At 40.1% G+C, this 17,861-nt stretch overlaps 1 protein-coding gene across 3 annotated transcripts; it reads left to right on the top strand.

The window, feature by feature from the left end:
• Window positions 1-1,470: 1,470 nt before the first annotated feature.
• Window positions 1,471-16,337, top strand: trim24 (tripartite motif containing 24). Of its 3 annotated transcripts, none has more exons than XM_004560803.3 (19): window positions 1,471-2,195; window positions 4,044-4,162; window positions 4,289-4,436; window positions 4,551-4,683; window positions 4,875-4,991; window positions 5,580-5,694; window positions 5,791-5,937; window positions 6,102-6,216; window positions 8,249-8,388; window positions 8,537-8,752; window positions 8,910-9,032; window positions 9,139-9,286; window positions 9,409-9,466; window positions 9,613-9,739; window positions 11,361-11,653; window positions 12,402-12,513; window positions 14,128-14,202; window positions 14,556-14,717; window positions 14,825-16,337. In XM_004560803.3, the coding sequence occupies exons 1-19, from the start codon at window positions 1,922-1,924 to the stop codon at window positions 15,371-15,373; spliced, it is 3,171 nt and encodes a 1,056-aa protein (XP_004560860.1). In that variant the 5' UTR covers window positions 1,471-1,921; the 3' UTR covers window positions 15,374-16,337. The 3 variants fall into 3 exon arrangements, with proteins under 3 accessions (XP_004560860.1, XP_004560859.1, XP_004560858.1); XM_004560802.3 differs by having other exon boundaries at window positions 8,516-8,752; window positions 9,613-9,730; XM_004560801.3 differs by having other exon boundaries at window positions 8,516-8,752.
• Window positions 16,338-17,861: the final 1,524 nt, after the last annotated feature.

Raw genomic sequence — 17,861 nt, 5'->3', positions numbered from 1 at the left:
CTGGACCCACTTCAGTTTGCCTACCAGCCTGGCATTGGAGCGGATGATGCCGTCATTCACCTCCTACATCGTTCCCTCGCTCACCTGGAGACCGCTGGAAGCACTGTGAGAATCATGTTCTTTGATTTCTCCAGTGCCTTCAACACCATTCTTCCCTCGGTTCTAAAGGACAAGCTGGTGAACTCTGGAGTGGACCATCACCTCACTACCTGGATCCTGGACTACCTCACCGACCGACCACAGTATGTGAGGACTCAGGGCTGTGTGTCGGACAGGGTCGTCTGCAGTACGGGAGCCCCACAGGGAACGGTTCTGGCTCCGTTCCTCTTCACCATCTACACTGCAGACTTCTCCCACAATTCCACCCAGTGCTTCCTGCAGAAGTTCTCTGATGACTCTGCAATAGTCGGCCTCATCACTGATGGGGACGACAAGGAGTACAGAGGTCTGACCCAAGACTTTGTGGACTGGTGCCAGCTGAACTACCTCCAGATCAACGCCAGTAAAACCAAGGAACTGGTGGTAGACTTCCGCAGGCACAAGCATTCTCCACTGCAACCACTGAACATCCAAGGTATGGACATTGAGGCTGTGGACAGCTACAGGTACCTTGGTGTTCATCTGAACAATAGACTGGACTGGACTCATAACTCAGACGCCCTCTACAGGAAAGGGCAGAGCAGGCTGTACCTGCTGCGGAGACTCAGGTCGTTTGGAGTGGAGGGCCCACTCCTGAAGACCTTCTATGACTCTGTTGTGGCTTCTGCTATCTTTTATGGCGTGGTCTGCTGGGGCGGCAGCATCTCTGCTGGGGACAGGAAGAGACTGAACAGGGTGATCCGAAGGGCCAGCTCTGTTCTAGGATGCCCTCTGGACCCAGTGGAGGTGGTGAGTGACAGGAGAACGGCGGCTAAGCTGTCATCCCTGATGGACAACATCTCCCACCCCATGCAGCAGACTGTGACAGCACTGAGCAGCTCCTTCAGTGGGAGACTGCGGCACCCACGGTGTGGGACGGAGAGATTTCGCAGGTCTTTCCTCCCCACTGCTGTCAGACTCCATAATAAAGACTTTAACTGATCAAGCACACACATCCATACATATGCAATAATACTAAGTGCAATAATCCTTTCTGTCATCGTTGTATTTTTACTCAGTTGTATATAGTATTTGTATTTGTATTCTATTTTTATCTTATTGTATATTTATTTTATTTTATTCTACTGTATATAGTATTTTATTTTATTCTATTCTGTACAGTTGTGTACTGTATTTATTCTTATTGTATTCAAATTTTTGCCTCATAACTTTTGCACTGTCCACTTCCTGCTGTGACAAAACAAATTTCCCACGTGTGGGACTAATAAAGGTTATCTTATCTTATCTTATAATATCTCGTCAAAATATCAAGTCGTTCCATGTGTAGTTTGTCCTCACCAGGACACCGTAAACGCGTTAAAATAACGCGGTGCCGTGTGGGTATTATATGGTATGTGTTTTTAGCTGCGAATACACAGACAGTCGACAATCCCTGCTAATATGTGAGCTTTAGAACACAGTATGTGTAGCCTTGTTTAAATCAATAATTTACTGTGTGCGGTTATCTTTCTGTTGTTTTGATAAGACCCGCCACAGACCATGGAGTGTTTTTTTACGCGTTTAGCATATGCACAGTAAAACTAGGCTACGATGCTAACGTAGCTTCCCTAAAGGACAGAAATGCACTTTAGTTAACTAAAGCTGCTGTACAGTTAAGCAATACTGCGTGAAGCATGAATGAACCTTGGTTTTAATGCAGTAATCGTTTAATATTTATCTTCTTTAAGTCAGAGGAATAAAAGCTGTTCTTTGTTTTCGACTGTAACGCTAAGTGTGTTGATTAACTGATTGAAAAGCTCGGGTAGCTGTAGCGACTGAGACAATGGACGAAAGTGCCGAAACTGCTGAAAACGACGACATTGTCATCATCGTGGAAAACGAGGCAGAAAGTTTACCAGCGGAAGAAGAGAGACTGAAACAGCAAGCCACATTCGGGCTCATGGATACGTGTCCTGTCTGCAAGTTGAGCTTTCACAACAGGGAGCCCAAACTCCTGCCGTGTCTCCACTCCTTCTGCAAGAGGTGCCTACCTGCCCCCTTCATGAGTGCCGAACCAAGACGCGACACCCAAGGCCAAGTTGACAACAGCAAGTCATGTGAGGAAAATTGGCTCACAGATAAAGTTTGTCTGTGATAAGCAAACCATGACGTTTTGATTATGTGTGGGCTATTCCACATCAATTCCCCCAAATTACTGTGTAGTCATGTAATGTTAGATTTATCGGGAGGCGCACAGTGGGTTAGGTGGAAGGTTACTGCGTGGAGTTAAAAGGGGTCTAGTCTAAATCGGGCATCAGTATGGAGTGGAACAGTCCATGTCCATAAAGGAGAGCAGTTTTCTATGATCTTTTGTCCCTTATTGACTCACGGCAGGAGTTTTTGACTCAACTCCTGCTGTCTCTCCACTCCAGCCTCTAGACTTTGGCCAATGATGTTGAAAGGTTTGTTGGTCCTGCTGTCATCTCTAGGACTGACAACTGTCCCCGCTCCCCCAAACATGCGCACACACACATACACTGAAATGGATAACAGCTACTACAGATTGATAGATAATCTCCAGCATTATGCTGCACACTTTAATATGTCTTAAAGATATGAGAGTTTGAAAATTGCAACAAAAAAGTTCCAAGTTTTAATAAATAAACACAATAAACAAGTGATATAAAAATATGAATTTTTAAAAATTAATTTTAGGAAAGTAGGGAAGAACATTATCACAATTTTTTTGAAATGTTACTACTAGAGACAAAGTCTATTTAGAAAAGTCTAATTGAAATTGTTATTTTTTTGAAGTATCACAATAAACTTCATGGTTTAAATACACCTCATGTGTTTTAACATATCTGATTTTTAAAATTCAGCCCCCTATATTTGAAATGGCTCTTTCTACAAGCCTTAAAAGATAAAAATGCAATCATTACTATTAAATTTTTAACACACACATACATGCTCTAAACACTCCATTTCAGACAGTCTGGTTCTACTCTTGATTTTCTCCCTTTAAGGACTTTATTTACAGGATAATGCAGAACTGCATGAGATCTATATGATGTCTAAATAATACTGTAATGAAGACTCTTTTAAATCAACTGATTGTAAAGGTCGTATTATCAGCGCTAATTAAGCCTGTTTCAAAAACAGAAAGAACAGTTTGAAACTGCTGCAGAGAAATTGAGATGACACAGTGGACTTCTAAGGAGTCAGAAATAAATCAAGCATAACTAAAACGAATATATATATATATATAGAGAGAGAGAGAGAGAGAGAGAGAGAGAGAGAGAGAGAGAGATAGTGCTTAACTCATTTATTAGCCCATCACCCAATGTAAAGTTTATGTAACAGCTGCCGTAAATTAACAGTAGTGATAATTACCAAAATCATTTTTTTATCTTTCTGTAATGGTTAATCCACCAGAATGCGTACGCTCTTTACTCAAAATTATATTGTTATTGCTGAAATATAATTTTTCTTGTTATGGATGAATTTTAAAATTTTACAAAAAACAGGCATTATTATTTTTTGATTTAGATCCCAAATCACAGCTATTTGCTTACGTTCCTGAGCAGAAAAATTCGTTTTAGTTATGCTTGATTTATTTCTGACTCCTTAGAAGTCCACTGTGTCATCTCAATTTCTCTGCAGCAGTTTCAAACTGTTCTTTCTGTTTTTGAAACAGGCTTAATTAGCGCTGATAATACGACCTTTACAATCAGTTGATTTAAAAGAGTCTTCATTACAGTATTATTTAGACATCATATAGATCTCATGCAGTTCTGCATTATCCTGTAAATAAAGTCCTTAAAGGGAGAAAATCAAGAGTAGAACCAGACTGTCTGAAATGGAGTGTTTAGAGCAGTCTGAGGGATGAGCTTTGTTTTAAGCGGCCGTGTTTCGTATGGTGTTTTTTGAGCTAATGTCTTTGGTAATGTCTGTGTTCACTCCAGTGGTGGGCATTCGATGTCCAGTATGCAGACAAGAGTGCTGGGAGATGGATGTGCTGGACAATTTCTTTGTAAAGGATTCTGCCGAGGTGCCAAGCAGCACTGTGGAGAAAACCACGCAGGTTAGTCGTTGAGCTTATAACCTGAGCTGTTCCTTTCCCTGAGCTTTGATTTTATTGTGATACCACATTCCTGTAACTACACAACTGATTTTATTTTTACCCTTCCATTGATTTTTGTCTTTAAAGGTGTGCATGAGCTGTGATGACAACACAGAGGCAACAGGTTACTGTGTGGAGTGCGTGGAGTTTCTGTGTGTCACGTGCATTGAGGCACACCAGAGGGTTAAGTTTACCAGGGACCACACCATACGCCAGAAGGAGGAGATGTCTCCAGGTATTTTCTTTCCAGGAAAGCCACCTGTTTTTCCTGTAATTGTTAACATGGTGATTCTTCTCCGTGACATTCCTGATCTGTGACGTTACGCTTCCCTCCTTGTTTATACACCAGATGCTGTCAGCCTATCCACACAGAGACCCGTCTTTTGTGACATCCACAAGCAGGAACCGCTGAAGCTGTTTTGTGAGACTTGTGACCGACTTACCTGCCGAGACTGTCAGCTCCTTAAGCACAAAGATCACAAGTATGGAGAATGTATTTCTCTATTCACAGTAGGTTTATAGCTGTTTAAGACAATGGTGTTGCAGCACAATTAAGTGCATTGTGGTTAAGCCTGCCACAGCTTTTAAACACACAATTTTTCCATGTTGTGTTGTTTGATAACAGGTGTCTATTTGTACCTGATTATTCATGCTTAAACATCTTTGTGTTTAGCTACCAGTTTTTAGAGGATGCATACAGAAACCACAGGCAGTGTCTCGAGACCATGACGCAGCAGCTGCAAGAGAAAAGAAAAGCCATCGAGGAAGTATCCAGCTGCATCAACGGCGGGTAAATTTACTCTGCACAGCTGGAGCTTGATCAGAGAACCTGTTTTAGCTCCACTGCAGATATAAAGCGTTTTGCCATAAAAAATATTGAAGTGGAAAATTGAGCTGTATGAATTTAGGATTTTGGTTTTAATTAAATTAAAAGGGATTTCCACTTGATTTATATTCTTGGATTCCACTCCAGTAGCTTTACGTGACTTGCTGTTTCAAGTCATCTTTATTTAACTTTTCCTGGGCCTCAATGCGGACTCTCAGTTGATCCGCTTTCTAAAATTAGCAGTTCCCCTTTAAACCATCCTTCCTTTGATTGGCTGCGCTTTGTAAACAGCAGTTGGGTGGGGCCGCTGTGCTCACGGCCAGCTCTGTGTGCTTGAGATGGCCATATTAACAACATCCACCTGCGTAGAGTCAAGAGTAGAAAACACTGTTTAAATCTGGAGCTTATGGCTACAGGGAATTCTGGCATACACGATGACCTGATCGTTTAAAATTAACATGTGGAAAAGAAAAAGCATAATAAAGTCCCTTAAAAATTAGGCTGAAATAAAATCCAGATTAAAGTGAGCATTATATGAATTTCACTTCACAGACTGCAGCAAGTTGAGGAAAATCGGAAAGCTGTAACTAATGAAATAAAGAAGTCCATCTGTAACTTGATAATGGAGATCAACAGGAAGGGAAAGATTCTGGTTAACCAGCTTGAGGTACGTGTGACCTGATTTCTTTAGGTGTAGTGATGTTTGGGTTTCTTTTAATTTTAATTTTAATTTTTTTAAATAAACTTACACATTTCCCCCCAGGCTTTAACTAAGGACCATGAGTTGGGTTTGAAAAAGCAGCAGGAAGAAGTCAACTCTCTAGGCAGGCACCTAGACCACGTCATTAGCTTCACCAAATGGGCCACAGCTAGCCACAGCGGGACAGCTCTGCTCTACTGCAAGAGACTGGTGTGTAACTTTTAGCATCAAACAGCAATGTGGATTACTGTACACTATAAAGTACATTGTAGCTATTACTTGTTTTTGTCATTTTTCTAATATGTAATATTATCTGCAAAACTTGGTAATCTCAGTGACCTTAAAATGTCCCTGTCTTTTTCTCCTCCTCCTAGCTCCTTTACCAGATCCATTACCTGATGAGAGCACACTGCAGTCCCTCCATCGTCCCTCAGAGCTCAGTTCGATTCCAGTGTCGCTCCGGTTTCTGGGCTACAAATGTAGACCTCGGTAAGGCTGTCAGCTGCTCTCATGTATAAGAGGCAATGTATACTGATGGTAGCAAGAACAAAAGCTAACTGGCTGCAGAACAGCACATTTGAAAGGATCATGTGGGCCCTAAAAATTCAAATCCATTTTTATAGTGCCCGATTTCCACACTTTATAACATGAGGCAAAGACCCTACAGTAGAAAGGTTATGACTGGGTTGTTCTATGGTCAAGCATTTGATAACAGAAATAACTCCAAATTTTATGTGTACCTTTGCTCATTAGTGTTATTTATTCAACAAATTTACTGATGTTTTTTTTGTATGTTTTTAAAAGTTCAAATTCAATTATGCTTATCAGTGCTGAAAGTGATTGTTGTAAATTTTATGCATTTACAGCTATGGTCTAAAATGGTTTAAAACATGGTAGTCATAGAGCCTTCATCTCACATTTATTTTCATATTTGATGATGATGATCATGAATGAATGGTCCTAATTCTTGACAATCGTTTGCTCCCTTTCTTTAAAATCCAGATAACGTGCCAAATAAATTAAGATAGTTATAGTATGTCGTATTTAATTACTGTCAGCTGCCTGACAACAACAGAGCAACTAGTGTACAGATTCAACATTTTAGGATTTACTTACCTGGATGATTGAGCATACATCAAGACAACTGGTTAAAAAATAAATGTGGAGATGTGGCTGTAAATATATTTTATAAAAGTCTCTGCACAGCTTAAGCATATAAGGACAAAAACACAAACCTGCAACCCCCACACTCAAAACTGGAGAATTTTTAGGTTGGGTAAATGTTGCATAAGATTAACATTGTTGTATTGAGTCATTTGTTATCTTGCTGATGCACGTGCATGAACCTACATCAGTTGTAGTCAGAAGTTTACATGATTGATGATTAATGATGACTCACTATGGGCATGACTGTACTGGTAATTTTTGGTTTTGATGATTTCTTTGAACTGTTCTTTTTGCAGGATGCAATGATTCGTACAGCATCCGTCTTTAACGATTTAGGGAAAAAAAGAACTGGGCGCACAAGTTTGAATTTATTCCGGATTTTCTCTAATCTACACTGGGCATAGATACAGACTTAAATACATATAAACACCCCCCACTAACATCTGGTTAAATGTCCCTTAAGAAGTTGCACCTCAACCAGAAGCTTGAACAAGTTTCTGGCGTAATTCTGGCTGGATATTTGACAACTGTTTTTGGCAAAATTGTTATATGTCGTTTAAATTGGTTCATTTCATGGCACAGGGCCCGGCCTTTAAGCATAGTACACAAATTTTCAGTATAGTTGAGGCTTTGGGAAGCTTAAGGCTAGCCTGCTTTATCCATTTCAGATTTGGAATGGCTTGTTTGGGATGATTGTCCTGTTGGAGCACCCAGCTGATGATCAGAGTTGAAGTTGATGAATTTGTAGGAAAGTCCTACTCCTTTGGTATTCTAACCAATCTGTACAATAAACCAGTAACACTGACAGCAAAACAGTCCCAGAACATCATGCTGCAGCCACCGTGCTTGACAAGTGCTGCAGTGTTCATTGCTATGAAAGCCTTATCTTTACTAGTCCAAACATACGCCTTGTTTTTGAGGCCAATTAGATAAAACTTTGTCTCGTCTGACCATAAAACTTCTCCCCAGAAAGCGTCCAAGTTGTCCACATGGACAGCTGCAAGTTTCAGTTGAGCCTGAAGGTGTCGATTTTGGAGGAGAGGTTTCTTTCTTGGTCATCACCCTCTCAGTCCATGGCAATGTTAAAGTTATTTCACTGTTTTCAGTTTACCTGACCATCAGCACATAAGAGCTGCCTCAGTCACTCCATCATCCAATCAGAGAAATGGTGACATTAGTCTGATGTTCAGACTGTTGTCATATTGAGTCATTTGGTATCCTACTGATTAATATTCGTGGACTTCTTTGGGTTATTTAGGTTCCATATATTGGGGATGGTGGCATAAACTGCATGAAGAAAAAAAAATAGTTCTGCGTCTTCGGTTTATGTAGTAGTTTGTCTTTTTTGGGGCAGGTTCCCTGGTAGTAGAAAGAGGCCCCAGTAGGCCACCGATCACCAACCACCAGACAGGTCCCAGAGCAGAAGCACCCACTGGAGCTCTTTCACTTTCAGCTCAGCAGCGACAGAGCACACTCGCACAGCTCCAGATGCAGGTAAAGGGATCTTTCAAGCTGTCCTTGGCTGCCTAAGAATGAAATGTAGTCATAGATATTCTTAAATATCGTGGACTTTTCTACATACTGTAGCCTTTTAATCTTGCCGAATACTCCTTTGATCAAGGTTGACAAGCTTTCCCAACAGCACCCCAGGGGGCCCCCTCCTAACTCGTGGTCATGGCACCAAAACGTCAGGCTACCTGGCCCCCCACCACCAACCAGACCTATCCATGGAGGTTCCTCTCCCTCTCAAGGTGTCCCCAACATGGTACAGCAAGGACGCAGGTATGGAAGTTTCCACCCCAACCCTCGAAGCCCCACATCATCTCTGCTTAACAACATGAGCTTCCCAGCTGCTCAGGTACGTCAGGTTGTGAGGTTTTGTTAAATTTAAGTACATCAGTGTTTGTTTTTCCTTTACTAAATGAAACAGTGGGACAAATTGATGCATTTTTTCTTTCTTTTTTAAATCTTTAAGTCTTTTAAGTGTTCTTTGAACTTGTCTTTTCTACATATAGTCTTTGAGAGATCTGATCCATACCTCCAGCTTCCCCCCTAAACCTACAGATGGGTCACAGGGTGTTTCCCGCTTTCCACAGCCTCTCACGTCTGGAGCAGCTACACAGATGTCACTGCACCAGGTTTGTAGGACCGTTATCATAAAGATTTTCAGTCTGACACAACATGAGTCCAGAAAGTGAAAGCATTTGCTGATAACTGAACTTTGTTTGGCGTTGTTTCCTTTAGAGATGCCTACCAGAGTCATCTTTCCTCAAGAGGAGTGAACCTGGTGGATCGGTCCCCTCCATCACTGTCTCTGTACCCAAACCCAATTTCCCTCCTATTCTAGCTTCAGCAACTGCTGACAAAACAGCCATGCTTAATCACATGGCAGGTCATTATCTGTACATTGATCTTTTCATTTACAAAAAATGGCTTTTAAGGTCTGAAGTTGAGTTAAAAGCTCCATTTTGGGATTGGTTTTCAAATAAATAAAAAAATTTCCTCCTTTTAAAGGTCGAGGGAGGCAGAATTCCCCCATGGCAAAACCATCATCTTCAGACAGAAGCACAGGGTAAGAAGTGAGCAGAGCATCTGTCACAGTGCTACTTAATCCTGTAGTTTATTATTGTGATCATGGATTAACTGTGAATGTATAGCAGACTTTTTTTTTCTTTAAAAAAAAAATCAAACACTGCTCTGTGGGAATCTGTATTGAAGGACGACTTCTTGGAAGCAGACTGCCGAGACACCATCAGCTCCTGCATTAAAGCGACGAAGGAGAACCTCTCCGGGTCCTGTTATTGTCATAAAGGACGAACCTGAGGACGACGACGAAGTCCGTTTCGTAAGAGTGGCATTTATAAACTTAGGATATTTACAGATTTGCCATTTTGATCCAAATGTATCATTCCTAAAACGTATTAAAAATCGATCTTTGACATATTACCGGCCCATTTTCAAAAAAGGTGGTTATTCTTTTTGAAATATAAACCGTCTGTGGATAAGAGACAAAGTTGAGAATCAACACAGAATGCTTGTGACTACACAGTATTATAAATACAGTGTATAGTTATACAGTATACAAACAGGAAAATCTGTGGTGAAAATCACTGCATCTGATTGACAACTCACTGAAAACTATTGTTGGTATCCAGACAATGCAAAGGGTAAGTCTTGCATGCAAAGAAAATGTAAGTAAATAATATAGCAGTCAGGCTATAATAACTCAAGCCTAACTGCTCAACACTGCTTTTACCTTTTGAAGTTCAGGCTCTGGCTGCCGGGCTGGGTTCAGCATATAATCAGATTTAACAAAGCTTTGTGTTAGCATGCCATTTGTGGAGCTGCTTGTAGAGACTGAGTTTTGTTAGCAGTATTAAACAGTTGTATCTGTTCTGCATGCAGCTTGCATTTCACCTTTCATACAGTAAAAATAAAAGTAATGCCCATATATCCGCTGTAGACCGTTGCACTTCATCTGACTTTAGCGCAAATGGGCAGGAAGGAAAAAGCTTTTTATTTGCCTAGAGTGCAGATAACTGGAGAACCTTTTGCAATGCCAGTAAGAAAATAATTGTAAATTTTGCATAATTACTGAATCTAGTACATTATTGCATTACTGAAAATGTAAAGTGATTACAATAACTTGTTACTTTGGTATGTGCAACACTCAACTCAACTGAGCAGTAACCTCGATCTCCTTGATGCCAGCTTATTCTGACAAAACTGATATACAGCAGCAGCGTTTAAGCTACCAGTTTATGCACACATCCCTGCTGGGAAACTTGTCATGTTTTAAAAGATCAAGAATTGAAATTCATTTCCAGGAGTCTTCTGTCCTGAATAGAGAAAGCATTCAGCTCACCATTGGAGAAAAGTTCAAATTCCAGAATGTGTGACAGTATAGAGAAGCATAATGCTCAGACATGTGAATGCACCAATGTGTTTTTTTTTTGTTTTTTTTTTAGGACTTCCTAATTTTAGCAAGACAATCCTAAAACACATTCTGCTCATATTACAACAGCATGGCTCCAAAGTAAATGTTGGAGGCGTTAAACTGGCCTATCAGCAGTCCAGACCTATCATCCATTGGAAAATCTTTGGCAAAAATGGCCTGAACTTATTGAGCATTTATCAAATAACTATGAGAAAACATTACTGCTCTCAAAAACACAGCTGGTGGTCTCACTTCCCAAACACAAAGGAACAGGGATGCAGTATTAGTACAGTAGTAGTGGTGATTTTGGCAGCATGTTGCTTGCATCAAATTTAAAATGTTTTCATTTTTAACCCTTATCTGTAAAAGACTGAGCATCCAAGTTTGTGAATGCCAGAACTTGAGAAAAAGGCGACATAGGATTATTGCATCTGCTAGGAGGCTGAGGGATACCACTGGCTTCCGCTGCTATTTTACATTAGTTCAGCCTCAAAATCATTGCTCCTTTTTCACTCTCTCCCACCTACAGGTGCAGTCCAGCGTCGGCTCTAGCCTGCCAGATAGCAGCACTGGAGCACAGTCTAAGCCCCGGCAGCTGCAGAAGGTCTCCCCACCAGCACCACCCCCTGGATCAGACTCCAAAGACAGGCGTCCTCAGCCCCAATCGCAGCCAGAGTCTGAAAAGAGAGCCGAGCCCGAAGAAGATCCTAATGAGGACTGGTGCGCTGTCTGTCAGAACGGAGGAGAACTGCTCTGCTGCGACAAGTGTCCCAAAGTTTTTCATCTGGCCTGTCACATTCCCACTCTGAATGAATCCCCCAGGTGAGAGATGCCTTTTTGGGATCATGCATAGACACACATGAATAAACAAGAGGTGGACAGGGTGCATGAGGAGGAGTGCATTTCATCCCTAAAACCTCTGTTAGACTATTTTAGCTGGTCTGAACATTGTCAGAATCAGAATCAGAATACTTTATTGATCCCTGGGGGAAATTATTTTTTGTTACAGTGCTCCATTTTAAACCAACATTAAGACAAGACAGACAATACACTAACTAAGAATAGTACAATATATACATATATATACATACATACATACATAAGTCACTCATAAATAAATAGTTGGAAAAGAAACATGTGTAGTTGTAGCAGCAAACAGTGTGTTAAGTGGATGCGTTGTACAGGGAGATGGCCACAGGCCATGTGTAGTTGAAATGGTTATTGCCTGTAATAGTTGTTGTATATAAAGCATATTGGACCATCAACATCATAATAAAATACAGATTTTTTTTCTTCAACCATTCTGAAATAAAAAAAAAAATTCTGTACCTTCCACCTTTTTATCTTTATAGAATAAATGTAGAAATTGGTCTTAAATCCCTTCTCCGTTTGGCATTGATGAAGTCTAAAATCTCTCTGTTGAGCGCATGGTTATTATTCTTGCCCATAGTTAGCTTGTTAGTCTGTGCAGGCTGCTCTATGCAGATAAAATGTTAATCTTATTCAGCAACAGGTGTCCAATCATTGGGCGTTTCCTAACTGCTTTTCTTCACCGTACATCTTTCCTCAGCGGCGAGTGGTTCTGTTCATTCTGCCGAGACCTTGTCTCTCCCGAGATGGAGTACAACTGTGACAGCAAGGATGCCCCCATCTCTGAAAAGTTTCCACCTGTTGACAGAAGGGTATGCTAATCAAGCTGCCATTTACATTTATGTCCACGAATTAGTTTCAGTCCTTCAGCCTGCACCCTCTGTTTTACAACTGAAAAGATTTTAGTTTGAGTTTCTAGTGCATTGTATCATAGTTTCTTTTCTTTTTAAGTACATAATGGAAAAACGAAAGGTCTGACTTGCCATGAAAAACATGTCTTACAACAGCGGTCTCCAACCTTTTTTGCACCACGGACTGGTTTATGTCCGACAATATTTTCACGGACCAGCCTTTAAGGTGTCGCGGATAAATAAAATGAAATAAAACCAGTACCGGTACCAAAAAAACAGAAGATGAATTCATAACACACGGGAAAAGACCCAGGGAAATTGAGTTAATGATAAAAATTATTAAAAAAAATAAAGATTAAAACCCTGAAAACCATAAATTTCACACCCAAGCCTAAATTCTTGCGGCCCAGTACCGAACGACGCATGGACCGGTACCAGTCCGTGACCCGGGGGTTGGGGACCGCTGTCTTACAACTATAATTTGGTTATTTAACAGCAGCAGGTCAGGTTGGATTTAAAAAGAGCATCAAAGAAGTCTGAGCCTGTTAAAAGTCTCATTGGAGATAGATTTCCTGCTCTGTGGGGGGAAATGGTTAAATGACTTCAGAATAGCATTTCATAATGTTCTCATGTCCCTGAAGCAACATTGTTGCTGTTCATAGGGACAGCAACAATGTTGCTTCTAAACCCAAAGTTATGTAAGATCTCTCTGGTCACTATCATTTAAAATCAATGAAACTGCATTCCATAGAGGCTAAAGAGGAGAGGGGACAGGCCAGTGCACTGTTGGTGCAGCAGCTAATATCTGCAATGGTTTTGTGGTATATTAGTGCTAATGGCTCAGGTTAAAATCACAGACGTGAAAGCTGAACAACTTTATCAGGCAAACATCTCCAAACACAGCCAACCTAAATGGGTATCACTGTCAACATTGCCTTAAAAAAACATCTAGCACTGACCAAAGTGTGAACATAAAATAAAAAGCCATCCATCCTGGCCATCCAGCGTAGATGTTAGTGAAACTGTTGGGAAGACAACGTTGGAGAAACGTGAACATTTTATTTGTACTGTATAATCTGCAGATTCTGACAGAAATCTGCAACTATCCTTTGAAGCACCGTTCCTCTCTAAAGCAGCAATAAGGATCATTATTAGGTTATTTACATTGTTATGTAAATAACAAAATAACTTAAAGCAAAAATTGGGAAACGTAAAGTCCGAAGTCTTTATATTAAGGCCATCAGTCAAACAATATTGTTTGGTCTGGTTCTAAACAGAGAGACTTCTTGTGTGACGTCTTCTTTTGCGCATGCACTAGAGCACGTTTGCTGTCGCATTTTATTTGTAGTGTGAACAAGCAGACAAAAAATCAGAATTGAGCATTAAGACCTGCAGTGTGAACTTAGCCTTATTTAAACTGTGATGTGATGCAGAATTTTTCTTTAATCAATATTTGATGTGTTGTCTTTGTACTTTGTACATTTTTCAATTAAATTGTAAGATTTACATTTTTACACATTTTCACCGTTTTGTTTTTTAAACTTTACACAAAGTTTTACATTTTTTTAAATCTAGAAATGTGAGAGGCTGCTTCTTCGTCTTTTCTGCAACGACTTCAGCACCGACTTCCAGCAGCCAGCTTCTCCTTCAGTAAGATGCATTCAATGTTCAGTCAAAACTTCTGTAGAGCATTCTGATATGTTATTTATGTTATTTTATTTTAGATATGTTATTTTACGGTGCTATTATTTCAAGTAAAATGAGGCAAAAAAAATCTATAAATTTTTATTTACTATAATAAGTGGGGTTTTTATTCCCACTTTTGCCAATGTGTTACTTTTTTCTCGTGTACTTTTTAATTTTACTCATTCCACTCTCAGTAACTTTATATAAATTCTGTTGTAACTATCTTCTCATATGAAAGTGATTCATAACTTTTGAGAGAGTTTCACACAACACTTGGATTAGGTGCTCAACTTTTATTGTTCTTCTTCTAAACGTAGGAGACGAGACGGTACAAAGAACTTATAAAGACCCCGATGGATTTGTCAATAGTAAAGAGGAAGCTGGAGTCAAAGGCAAAAGACGGTGAAAGTTATGTCAGTCCTGAGGGCTTTGTTGCAGATGTCAGGCTCATATTTTTCAACTGTGCTAAGTATTACAAGGTTGGTCTGATTTATGTATTTTTTTTTTATTTTGTAAATGCCAGTCATGCTTTATTTAATTGATATTTCCTTTATTTTGCTTTAACTGAAATTTTGTTTTTTACCAGCCAACCTCAGAGGTCGGCAGTGCGGGTTTGTACCTGGAGGACTATTTCGAGGAGCAGCTGAAGCTCATTTACCCAGACAGGGTCTTCCCCGGTGGGAGGGAAGAACAGATGATCCCCCCTTTAGAGGACGAGATAGACGAGGAAGAGGAGATGATGGAGGACGGTGCGGCTGACGTTAAAGATAAGCCACAAAGCCCTGCAGAAAAGGGGATCCCCCCAGTAGAGGAAGACACATCTCCTCTAGAAGACAGAACAACACCAGCAGCAAAGGAAAAGTCGGACGCTGAAACGAGCGAGAAGATGACGGGCAAAGCGATAGCTGCCACAGAGGGAGACGCACCTCCTGCAGACGAAGTAAAGCAGGAAAATGTTGCTGCTGTAAAACAGGCGGAAAGCTCTCCAGCAACTCAGAGCGACACAAAAGACGGAGTAGCTTCCAGCTCCACAAAAGAGGTAAAACCTCGGATTACTACGGACACAACAACAGAGCCACCTGAAGCTCCGCAGGAGACGTCTGCTTCTGTGGACACAGCCAAGGAGAAGCGATAGATGGATGTACAGCAGATAGGAAGAGGAACTGTTGATAATGACGATGGATGAGTCCAGTCTTCCACAGAAGGGGCCCCAGTGGGGACCTACATTTGCTGCAATCATGCCTTTGTTTGTTTGTGTTTTGTAGTATGAATGTTGTTTTTACGATTGTATTTTTATTTATGTTTTATTTGATGGGAATGGTGCAGATTAGCATAGTTTATAGAGATTGCTCAGCTATTATTTATAGTTGGGATTTTAATAGGAAAAGAACTGCTGTACTAAATGGGCTTTAGTAGCAGTTATGCTTTAGATCCACAGCAAAGATCTAAAAAGCTCTGTGTTCTTCTCTGAATGGACATTTGATATCTTGTAAAAGATTATATTCAGTGATGATGCCACTGAAAAGCACATAAATGACATTCTTTGTTCAATATGTACAGGTTATCAGTCGTCACGTTGCTCGTCACCTGTACAAAATAATGATGTATTTTGAAAGCAGCCAAAAATAAAAGTTTAAATTGGTAATGCATGTAGAATGTGTTAATGCTAACATTTCTGTTTAGGCTTTTACCTTCATGATCAAATAATGTTAAAATGCAAAGGCTTTGTTTTAGTATGGTATTAACGCTACGTATGCAACAAATAAGTACTGTAGTTTCTGTACAGAAGGAAGTCCCACATTGATTGCAGTCAAACCATCTCTTGTGTTTCCACTTTCCACAGAGCAGTATTCTGTTGTTGGTATCGAGAAAAAAATGCTTCAGATTTCAGACGTCAGAATCTGTCGTCATTGTCATGTTTTACAAATTGTGCTCTACAAGATGAGAATGGCTCAAAAACTGACACAACATCATTAGCGTTAATATTCTCGCCTATATTGTTACTTTATTACTAATCAAGCATACTGTAAATAACTTAACAATGTTGAGCATAAAAATACCTGAATTTACAGTATTTGTAATAAACAGGGCTACATGAACATCTGGCTTGTGCTTGCGTCCCTCTGTGATAATCTGTTGGTTGTCATTTTAGAGTTCATGTTTTGGAGCTATGAACCGACGAGCCATTTGTCTACTGCAGTACATGCAGAAAAGCATCTCTAAATCTACAAAAGGGACAAATGGGCTGCAGCAGCAGAAGACCATGCTGGGTGCAACTCTGAAATGCGCGTGTTGTAGATTGTAATCGAATCTTTTATAAACCACCATCTCCATGCTAAGAAAATTGTTGTATCACTGGTTTAGATTGGTGATGGTGGTTTAATGGTGTGTTATTTTTTATTATTATTATTTTCTTGGCACATTTTGGATCCCCCGTTAATCATTCTGTCATTTAAACACAGCCTACCTGAGTGTTGTTGCTGCCCATGTCCATCTGATTAGACACCATGTTTCTAAGATTTTTAGGGCCGAGTACAGTGGGGTCAATTTTATCTGAATTTATAAGCAAGAAGAGGATCGTCCAGTCTTTAACAGAAACTTTGTATGTAATTTTCAAACTTGACCCATTCAATCACAAAGTAAAAGCAGACTGACTCTGTGTTATTCCCATCTTATTACATCAAAGTCGCTCTGAAAGTAGCAACTGACGAGTGGTTGCAGATCTGGTCACAGTCATCGAAGTAACCATTTCAAAGGCATAGCCAGATTGTAAGTTCATTATACACTGGGTCAATAGTTTTGGTCATGGTGCAATCTTCAACCACTATTTTCCCGACTGTAGCATTAAGTGGCCATTCGAGGAAAAGTTTTTGACCCTTCCAGATTAGCTTAATTTTTCAGTCCTTCAGGTTGCTCCACAAAATAGCACAGGCTGGTATATAGGACAGACTAAGACTCGGTTGGACCGTCTATACAAAGGATGGGCTATCTATACACCCGTTCGTGGTTTACTTTGGAAAACATGGCAGATAGTCACCCAAAAAAAGTAGAAAGACGGGTAGTAGAACGAACCGACAAAAGAAAAGCAAGCACCAAAAGAAAACATGGTAATTGTAACTTAAAAAACCCCAGAAAGACACAGGACCAAAACTAACGGTCACATAAACCCTCCATAAGTCAACAATTTGTTATTTAACTGAAAAATCTATGAGGATTGCAAGCGTATTTGTTACAGTTTGGACACACTGGAATTATATCCATTTTCCCCCTACTCTTAGTGAGAAAGCAAAGCAGATTTTTAAATTATTTGTAATCTTGATATTTGTTCTGAGATTTCTTGTTACATGTCTTTTAGAATATTAGGAGACCCCATAGACCACTAGATGGGGCTTTTAAGTTGCCCTTCACCATGTGAATACTGTTTGTATATTCATAAAGTAGTGATGGCATCTCACATACACAAAGTTTCCTTTTAATACATTTATACACCCGACTCTTTGTGTTTGAAATTAAAGCTACGAGATTAAAGTCGCTTTTTGCTCTCCAACATTTAAAGCACACAGATACACATTGGCTTTAATTCCTCTCAGTACTCATTCTTCCTCGGCTGTGGTCATTTTGAA

Source organism: Maylandia zebra, linkage group LG17 (assembly GCF_041146795.1).
Source record: "Maylandia zebra isolate NMK-2024a linkage group LG17, Mzebra_GT3a, whole genome shotgun sequence".
In the NCBI taxonomy this organism is placed as follows: Eukaryota; Metazoa; Chordata; class Actinopteri; order Cichliformes; family Cichlidae; genus Maylandia; species Maylandia zebra.
Note: the sequence above shows the minus strand (reverse complement) of the source record. Positions and strands in the feature narration are given on the sequence as shown.

Coding starts and splice junctions, on each gene's coding strand:
- trim24 (XM_004560801.3), top strand. CDS start 1,922: ATGGACGAAAGTGCCGAAACTGCTGAAAACGACGACATTGTCATCATC. Junction 5,695..5,790: donor TTCTGGTTAACCAGCTTGAG/GTACGTGTGACC, acceptor ATTTCCCCCCAG/GCTTTAACTAAGGACCATGA. Junction 8,753..8,909: donor TGAGCTTCCCAGCTGCTCAG/GTACGTCAGGTT, acceptor TTCTACATATAG/TCTTTGAGAGATCTGATCCA.